The following is a 10333-nucleotide window of genomic DNA, read 5'->3' as shown; positions in this document are numbered from 1 at the left end:
ACGTTGTAGTGTCGCAGGCTGTAAGACTAAGTGCTCCCATAGCAACTCCCCCTACCTGATGTATTCCCACTGTCCACAACAAAACAAGTTTTAAAAAGTAGTACAAGAAGCCATACAACGTGGTGATACATCCCCACTAGTGTATTGACCCCTCTACAGCTTGGAATGTTGATGTGGTCATTTGCGATTTTTCCTAATAATGGTTGAGAGGGTGAAAATTCATGCATCTAGCAGATGGATTTGCACTTGCACCTCTGGGAGAGTGAGATGCTAAGCTTTACTCCTAGAGATTAAAGTTCTGGTTGGATACATAAGGTGCTATATTGCATAGTGCATGTCATGATCAAAGGCTACATAAGCTGTTTTATGGCAATTCTTGGTTTGTTTCTCAAGAAGATACCTTTGTCATACACCTGACCTTTTAGTCATGGTTATGTGTATATACTGTACAATGGGCTTGTTTTGGAGTAGTATAGCATACTACAGTACTCTATACCGATGAAGTGAAGCAAAACACTTAAAGTGAACCGCCTAATCATGAATTGGAACTTGTTCAAAAAGTCCCATAAAAAGTTGATTAGCCACTCTTTCTCCTGCTGGCGTGCATGCTGGGACTTTTTATGTATTTTGCCTCTTTTTTTTTATGACTGTTTTTGAAAATAAAATCCCAGACAGCAATTCGAGCATAAGAAAAATTATTAAGGGTCCAAAGCCACTGATGGGCAGTGGAGCTCCAAAGACAAAAGGTGTCATTTATAACATTTTAGTTTGTTTCTCTGTGATTTGTTCCCTTTTTCTTGCCGCTTTTTTTGCCCCTCATTTTCTTCATAGTCTCTGTTCTTTGTCAGATCATTTTTCTTTGAGACTTCTTAGGCACAACTTGTACCATAGTCTTTTCTATGCATGGTTAGGACCAGAGTGTTTTTGCACAGTTATTTTAGCCCTTTTAGGTGCCTCTCAATGTTAAATAAGGCGCAATCTCCGGGGAACTGCTAGAAAAAGGTGCACAAAATTGCGCAAATATTCCAATGCGTCCAAAAAAGTCACTGAAATGCCACCAAAAACATGCATCAGAGATCAGATAATTCTCCCCCATAGAACTGTCCAAAGGAGCCGACCTAATGATAAATAACCCCCTTTGTGTGTCACCATACAGTGTATGGGGGTATTTATCCTTAGCCATGGACAACTAGCACAGTTCTGCTCTCACACTTCTGATAGATCTCCCCCTATGTCCAATTTTTTAAAAAGTCGCAAATCATGTAAATGGTTTTACACGGTATTGCACTAGCAGTACTTCTATGTTTAAGCCAGAATAATTAAGTGCTGGAAATAGTCCTATGCTACTTTTTAGAAGTAGAAGGCCCCAAAAACCTAAATGAGCCTTTTTTATGCCAAAATACCCAACAAAACAAAATCTAAATAACCATAGAGACTGTATATGCAATCGGAGAATAAGCAGAATCGAAAATTGCTCTTTAATCCTCCATACTTCAGAGTATGCCACATTTTTTCCTCAATGAATTTATGAATTACAGCCTAGAGGGCATTGCCTTAAAACTGTGAGAATGACCAGAACCATAACATAGCCGAGATCATGAGACCTTAAAGGGGTTGTCCGACTTTAATAAAAACTCTGCAGGTGGGCTGGGGAGGGTTGTTTTAAAAATAAAAAAAAAAAAAAAACCTGTACTGGTCTCCCACGCCGCAGTCCGTCGAAGACGAACCCCTGTTTGTTTACAAGGACACGCCTCCGCTCTGACAACTTTCGGCAGCAAGGCACGCCTACCCATCTCCTGTCCAAGCCTCATACAGCGTTAAAGTTCGAAAACCCCTGTAATGAAATTTGCATTTCAACAACAGTGATTTGTCAACAAGCAGGCTTCATTTAGGAGCTGCATACACTGAATAGAAATCTCAGGCACAAGTTTTTTTTTTTTTTTTTTTTTTTTACAGATAGGAAAAGACGAGCCACTCCTCTCCTCTTACTCAAACTAGGTTTTCTAGTTTTGAGAACAACACAGCTTGATAGTGTGGAAGGATGTAAGTATTTAATTCTGCCTGTGGTTAAGGTAGCAGAAATGGGGGGATGTACCACTAAAGACAACCAACAATTCTGTACTGCGCTGCATATAGATGAGTGCTCAGGATCTGCACGAGATCCACTGGTGTGGGACTTCAGAGATGGATCCTCATAGAAGTGAATAGAGAAGTTCAAAGATGTGTAAGCAGGGACTGTGATTTACTTACCGGTGTTTATGGAGCAAGTTTATTACTTGTCACTTGAAATTAGAATAATATTTCAGTTTTGGAGGTCTAAGGTCTAGGGCGCATTGATGGCATAACTTTCCATGTAAGAAGACGGCTGCAACCTCTGAAAGGGGAATCCTCCATCATAAATAAGGACTGTGTAGTGTCATGTGCAAAAAAGGGACGGAGCTCTAATACAAGACTAAACATGAACAAAAGGCAAGTCTGGGTCTGTAACACCATTATCATCAAGTGGCAACACAATCCACAATCACATATTTATGCCATCCAATCTTAATTATACAATAATAACCAATATAATAAGTGGCATATGAGGTATAACATTAGAAAAAACATTTCTGATTTATAAATGGTATTTTCTAAATATTCCACTAGATGGTGCTACAACACCTCCAAGTAATGGTTTTATCACTCATCTGCTGTATTTTCATTGTTTCCATGGTATTATGAGATTGCCATTATGAAATGTTAGAATAATCTAAAAGCAACAATATTTTTAGGGTTTACATAAATTATTTTATGTCTATTTCTTATATGTTCTCCAGAATAAAGTACTTTAGTACAGCTAAGGGTCTCTGTGTAATCTCTTTTGTTGACATCAAGTGTTAGTACATGAGTTTAGAGCTTTCATATCTGGTCTGATAACATGATCTATTCCAATGAAAGCCTCAAACACGGTTAAAAGGTCTCAGAGGGGTGATTGGCATTAGAAGTATGGTTTATCATGTCAGGAAGCTGGGATTTCTGAAAAAAGTAGCCTTGCTCATAAATAAAGAGCATGTAGTGTGATTTGCAGATAATTTTACCTTTGACAATGAATTGGACTGAGCTACAGTGCTATTGACCGTACACAAAAAAAAGAGAATCTTTAAGGGGACCTGTCAGCTGTTTTGACCTTACAAAGCTGCAGACATTGTTCAGTATAAGCCCTGGAGATCTGTGTAACCATACCTTTTTGTTGTTAGTAGTGACATGACTATGAAAACTGAAGGTATAATCCAGGTCTGCAGCTCTTCCAAGGACTCTACGTGGGACTTTAAGCCCATAGAGCTTTCTGGTGTCTGTGCCGTGCTCCTCCTCAGCCCCTCTCCTATGGTGCATGTTGGATCTGTATCAGGATTTTGGTTGGGTACTTACAGCAGTCACTCAGAGCAGATGTGAAGGGCTTTGGACCAGTTTGAAGGATCTGTAAACATGGATTAAAAGTTCACTTTTCACAGTCCTGCTGCTACTTACTACACACACAAAGTCATGGTTACACGGATCTCCAGGGCCTATATCCTAGCACTGGTCCTATTCCCCATGATTACAAGAAATGTCATTAGATGTGTTTCCCAGGCTATATCTAGTATTGACCTAGCATAAGAAAGCAGCACCCAGCTGTTGGACACATCCATGGTGTATTGTCTGTCCTGGCTTACTGAAGTGAGAGCAGAAACTACAGCGACCTGGGAAGGTTTCTACGCTATTGGTTTAGCTGTCTGCTTCAATATATGTTCATAGTGTGAAACTGAGGCATCTCCATATGCAAGCAGCTGTCAGCTGTGTTACACGGCTGTTACCTACAAGTAATTGTCACAGTTGATCCTGACACTTATTGCGGTAGTTAACCTGTTAGGTTCGACCATTAGAAATATGAACAATTCACCCCCCTTTTTCTAGAACACGTGTAAAAATGAACAAAAAAATTATAAACACGTGAGATCAGACATTTTAGGAGGCATTTTGCTTCCCATAAACACTGAAATAAAATGTTATCCAAAGGTCACATAGTTGTCTAAATGTTATCAATGAAAATATCATCTATTCCCGCAAAGATTGCCCACTTCCGTACATCAAAGTATAAAAAAAAGTTACGGGTCTCAGAATTTGGCAACAAAAAATGCAAATGTTTTTCATTTTTAAAACTATATAAATTTGGTATCTTCCTGATCGTACTGACCCAAATAATAAAGTGGATGTGTATTCTGGATCATGAAGTGAAAGCTGTAAAAATAAAGCACATCAGAAAGTAGCGCAACTGAATTTGCCACATTTTGAATTTTTTTTTTCAACTTCCCAGAACAAGGCACAGAATATTCAATACTGCTACTAGAAAACACAATTTGTCCTGCAGATAACAAGCTTTTCTATAACTTTGTACACAAAAAGTATCAAAAAGTTATGGCTTGTGGAAGGAGGGGAGTAAAAAAAACAAAGGAGCTAAAAAAAAAGAGGAGCTAAACCTTAACTCCTGATAGTTCATGCATTTTCCAATTCTACCACTAGATGGTGATACAACACCTCATTATAGTAGTTTTCTTAACTTTATAACATTACTGCAATGACACAAGAAAGTTTCCTTTATAAAAAAAACAAAAGACAAACATATAGATAATCAGCCACCCGCTGATCACTGGAGAAGAGAGCTAGTTACTAGGGAAGTAGAGTTACATTACTGAGGGTACTTTATGTACACCAACAATCTTTCGTCAGAATGACCCTGTGATCACATAATCAGTTTCTCTTTAGATAGAATACTTTCCATTAGATTTCCTGTTTATTAAACCATTAAGGCCCCTTTCACACAGACATATGCTTGAGCATACAGCCGTTTTCTGTAGAGGCAGAGGGATGAGCACTGTACCTCCCCTCTCTGTAGCGAGGCATGGCACCCAGCTGCAAACACAAGAAAAGTAAGCACTTGCTTTTTGCACTCCAACGATGACATACATGTGTGGTCACCATACAGCGACCTGGTGCCACAGGCGTTTATGTATATTTGCAGCCAGATATATAGGTGCCCCAAAGCATCAGTGTGAAAGGGGCCTTACACTGCTGGCTAGATCTTAGCACCATGGTTAGAACTATAATTTTATTAGGAGCTCTGTTAACCACCTCCTTACTGCTGTATGACTACATACAAGCCCTCTCCATATGTGGTAGATGCCTGTAGGTATCTCCATGATGTCTGCAGAGGGCGCCAGTCAATTGCCATGACAGCTGGGCTCCCAAAGCTGTCATAAGGCATACTTTATTATAGTTTGCCAGAGACAGATGGTAATACCAAAGCAAGAATTCACAATATTCTGCAATACAGTTGTTTTGCGGTATAGTGTATGAATAATCAGACCCCCTAGGGTTAAAGTATCCCAGGGGTAGGTATCACCATGTCTCAAAATGTCAGATTTCTCAAAATATAAAAACAATTATTTCAGGTGGTGAACCTGTAGCTGAAAATGGCACCCAAATGTCTGAAGTTTCGAAACACAAGCCCTCCATGGACTCACCAGAGGTAGCCTGACTGTCATTAGGTACAAAGATTAGATCCTCAGAGCCCTTGTGAAATAATATGCTGGTGCAGTTGGCCCTGGGTTCCTCCTAACACAGGACAATACTAGACCTCATATGGCTGGAGTGTGTCAGCAGCTCCTGTAAGATGAAGACATTAAAGCTATGGACTGGCCTGCTCGTTCCCCACACCTGAATCCTATTGAGCTCATGTCTTGCTCCATCAACCAATGTAACGTTGCACCACAGACTTCCAGGACTTGGTGAATGCCTTAGTCCAGGTCTGGGAGGAGATGTCTTCAGGAAACCATCTGCAACCTCATCAGGAGCATGCCCAGGCGTTGTAGGGAGTTCATGTCGGCACATGTATGCCACACTTAACCCTAAATTTGACTTGTTTTATGGACATTACATCAACGTTGGATCAGCATGTAGTGTGTTTTTCCACTTTAAATTTGTGGATGACTCCAAATCCAGGCCTCCATTGGTTAATAAATTTGATTTCGATTGATGATTTTTTGGGGGGATTTTTGTTGTTGGCACATTCAACTTTGTACAGAACATTAATTTAGATCTAGGATGTGTTATTTGAGTGTTCCATTTATTTTTTGAGCAGTGTATATTGCTTGAACTATCAAAAAAAGCTGTCCTGGTCATGTGCTGAACCAGTCTGCCACCTGCTCACATTCAAAAAGGCAAACTAGGAAAAGAGGCAAACATTTTGTTCTAAAATATAAATGGGATTTCAAATTCCTAACAAATTCACTGTAATAAGAAATTGGTACTTGTGAGTCACTCCCACATAGAGGACAAAAGAGGCAACTATTATGTAGCTTAATAAATTGGGTTCTTCCGTTACCAGTGCAGAGGAGATTAACACTGATGTAAGTAACATTTATGGTGTAGAAATCTCTTCCATTCCAAGAGAATAATCAAACATAGGGCAGTAACAGATGACCGTGGTCCATCTGTTATTCATAGACTATTCAGTTCCCTAGAATGACTACAGTGCACAGGATGGGACTCATAGATATACATAAAAAAAAATATATGAGATTATGTTATCAAGATTAGAGTATTGCACTACTGTTCCGCGGTAACATATGTATATCATTATGATTAGAGTCCCATTCTCTGCACCGGGGTCAGTCCATGGAACAGGACATTGCATAGATTCATGGACCGATACTGTACTGATACTGCACATAGGCAGTACCAAGTTCATGGACAAATATGTGACAAAAACTGCACCAATTTTACAAACAGAACGTGGACAACATAGTCATATAACATGGTGGATAGAATACAAAAATAATGTATACACAGTTCAGAATTTCCTCCAATCATAATATGTATTACTTCTTTTTCCACTCCATGGATAATCCCTTTATGGTAATAAAAAGACAAGCAAGCCTTCCAGGTCTTGTTTATTATAGAAAATACAGAAATTGTAGCATTTCATCATCAGTTTACTTAACCGGAAAAAGGTTTCCAGAGTTGCACTGTAATAAATAACTAAAATGAAGGTATATATTAAAACATTCATCAATTTTCTTTTTTGTTAAATCTTTAAAGGTATAAACAACAGTTTTACAAACCAATAAGTGCATGAGACCAGCGGAAACTTTAGACATAACAAGAAACGTAATGTGTAGATTACGGTACACAGTATAGTGGCTGATCTCTCAGATCCTTCAGGTGTGTGATCATGGAATACCTAACTGAAGAAAGTTTACAGATTCCCTTTGTAGAAACTACTGACCAGTCTAGGAAATTATCAATTTCAACAATAGGATATGAGAAAGGGTGCACTGCATACAGTATGTACACAGTTTCAGAATTGTATATAGATATAATTTACATAGTAAAAATGCATATTTGGCAGGAAATTCAGCAAGCACTGGCGGGTCATGTGCCAGGCTGGATATACTGCTTGGCACAGAATTGTGCTATAATCTGTGGCCGGAATTGGTGCAGGCTATAGCTAATGTGCTAACGTAGCTCACTCTGTGCCTCTCCCTGTCCGCTTGGTGTGGAGGTGGTGTAAGGGGAAAAAAAAAATCACAATTCACGTGTCATTTGTGCAAGGAATCGTGATTCTTATTGAGGCCTGTATTCCAGTAATAGTCTTGATAAATCCTCTCATGGAGTTACAGAATCGGGATGTGTTCACATGTGTGTCATATTTAGTTAGCCTCCACCATAGATTCAAAAGTGGACATAAAAACCTACATACACAACAGAATCCCAACAGACCTTATTATACTCAATGGAGTCCATCAGGATCCATTTGCCTCTGTTATATTATGGATCTGGTCAATACAATAGAGCACAATATTATAAGATTACCACAGGAACCAGCCAATAGTTGGCCGCCTAGACAATGCCTTTTAAAGGGATCTTCCTTCTTTTATAGTAAATGTATTATTTATGTCATTTATTCCTAATAAAAGGAAACCTACCATAATGAATCTACCATCATAAGTAGATCTGGTAAAGTTAAAATCTGTATTTTAGTAATCTGTAAATTAATTGCAGAGGCTACGGGGTGTGTACTAGCTAGTAGCCTCTGCAGTTAATTTACATATTACTAAAATAGAGTTTTTAACAAGTTAGGTGAGGTTCAAGTATTATTAAAAGGGACCTACCACCACGATTCTACCTATAAAGGTAGAACGGGTGGTAGGTGGATGAATGGGACATGAGGATAGCCCTTTTTTGGGCTAATCCTCATGTCCCGGCTATACTTTGGTAAACTTTAATAAGTCTGTATGTAAATTATTTTAAGCGGCTACGGGGGCGTGGAGTAGCCGGAGTAGTCACGGCTACTCCACGCCCCAGTAGCCTCGTTCCTCCGCCTACCATGTAATCTTCGGCGCGCAGCTCTTCAGGAAAAAAAAGAGGGCCAGCAATCTTAGGGTCATATATATGGTAGACTTTCATTAACCATAATGATATGTAAGTAGTGGGATGTAGCATTACATAGGGGGAATACCTCTTTATTTCAGTGCTTATGGCATTTAGAGAAAGGAATTCAACTTTTTAGAGAAAGGATGTCAACCTTACATCTAAGGATTGTCTATTAAGTAGAAATCGGTAGATAGATGTCTACATTTTTCTGCGACATTAAAGGGGTATTCTCGTCTAGGCATTTACAACTAATTTAATTCCTCTTCCATATACATACATTTCTTTGATTAGATGTTATTAAAAAAATTTTAAAAATTTGTGTGAAGATAATTTCCCATAAAAAAGTCATATGACCCAGAAGAAACAAGATAGCTGTCCCTGATTACAACCAGCGCTGCTGAAGTGATTGCACAAAGAAACAAATTCCATGGCCGGGTGATACTGCATGTCCCACAGCTGTCCAGTAAGAATGAATGGGTGGTCAGGCAGGGCTCAATAGCGCATGCTTGGCCACCGCTTCCAAAGTACAGCTGTGGTTGTACCTAGTGGAGTAACTTGAAGCTGATGGGCTCCCAACAAGACTCTGTACCAGGCCCCCAACAAGACTCTGTGATATACTATTCTGATATAGTCTTCTAGTCTCTAGGGCTCTTGTGACCACACCCTCTGCACCCCCTCAAATAACGCCCTTGGCTGTACCCAAGGACCACTGTCCTCCAGTTCTAATGGCTAGATTTACGGAAAGTTATCTTGAAACACATGTACTTTTTAATAACCTACAACTGAAGAAATGTATGTACATGGTAGATGAATTAAATGAAATGGAAATGCCCAGACTGTAATATACCTTTGTGCATAAACAAAAAATATCAGTCTCATTAAACTATAACAACTTTCCTACCTGCAGATTCCTGGCAAGTAAAGAAGAAAATCAGTGCAATATGGCATTCCTAATATGACTCATACATACAAATGAACATGCCACCAGATGTCTTGGTCCTGGTTTCTTACAACTTTACATAAACATTGCATGAACATGACACCTGTGTAAACATTTTATCAAATGTTTTAGCAAAGGTCAAAACAATAAGCCAGTCTATAGGAAAGACATCAGTTGTAACTGGAAGTAGAAAAGTTGGAAAATATATGATATCCTGCCATCCAGTTGAATGAATTGACCAAGTTAAAATATATCTAAATTTTTAAAACATTCATAACTCTGCCTAGGTTTTCTCTACTTTGGTGTTTGAGGATGAGGTCTATTCTCTCTATATCTCTGTTTTTGGCTGTCATGTTCAGAGCTTCGTCTAACTCGTGGTGGAGCAACTGGCGCCACGCTTTCTTCATTTGGACCAATGTCCTCTCTTAATGTCCCAAACCTTGGCTTGGGTATGAGTGGCTCCCGTACTGCTCCGATGGCTTTGTTGTAGTCCTCAGCTTTACTAGTTTGCTTTTCATCTGTCCATTCAAGTTTGCTGTTACGAGGAGCACGTCTTACCCTGTCGTTTCGCAAGATATCAGCTGCTCTGGGATAAAAATTTAACTCTTGACTGGAGTTACCACCATCTGAGTCATCATCACCCACTGTGTAGACACAAAATCAAAAATACAAGTTTTTTTCACTGTTACATATTACATGTTTATCATATAACAGGTAATGTACAATAAAAACAAACTAGATCTTTAGTTACATAATATGGCAACTGTTCCCAAAAAGCAGCACAATGATGATAGCGAGAAGGTATCTCTAACCATCCAGAATGGAGTCTAACCGATTCCCTACACTCTGTCAGGAGTGGCAATCCTGAATCACTATGTCTGATTATAAAGAGAACAGGACAGCTATCAGTAAAATAGGGTAGTCTGTTTTAGAAAAGGTAAA

At 39.1% G+C, this 10333-nt stretch overlaps 1 protein-coding gene across 1 annotated transcript in view; it reads right to left on the bottom strand.

Moving 5' to 3' along the window:
• Positions 1 to 6960: 6960 nt before the first annotated feature.
• Positions 6961 to 10333, bottom strand: part of LOC140118241 (sodium/hydrogen exchanger 2-like) — a 64019-nt gene continuing 60646 nt past the window's right edge. Inside the window, exon 12 of the mRNA XM_072135883.1 lies at positions 6961 to 10035. Within this exon, the coding sequence (XP_071991984.1) occupies positions 9686 to 10035 (350 nt within the window). The 3' untranslated portion in view covers positions 6961 to 9685. The remainder of the gene's footprint in view (positions 10036 to 10333) is intronic.

Source organism: Engystomops pustulosus, chromosome 2 (assembly GCF_040894005.1).
Source record: "Engystomops pustulosus chromosome 2, aEngPut4.maternal, whole genome shotgun sequence".
Classification (NCBI taxonomy): domain Eukaryota; kingdom Metazoa; phylum Chordata; class Amphibia; order Anura; family Leptodactylidae; genus Engystomops; species Engystomops pustulosus.
This window is presented reverse-complemented; position numbering and strand designations above follow the sequence as displayed.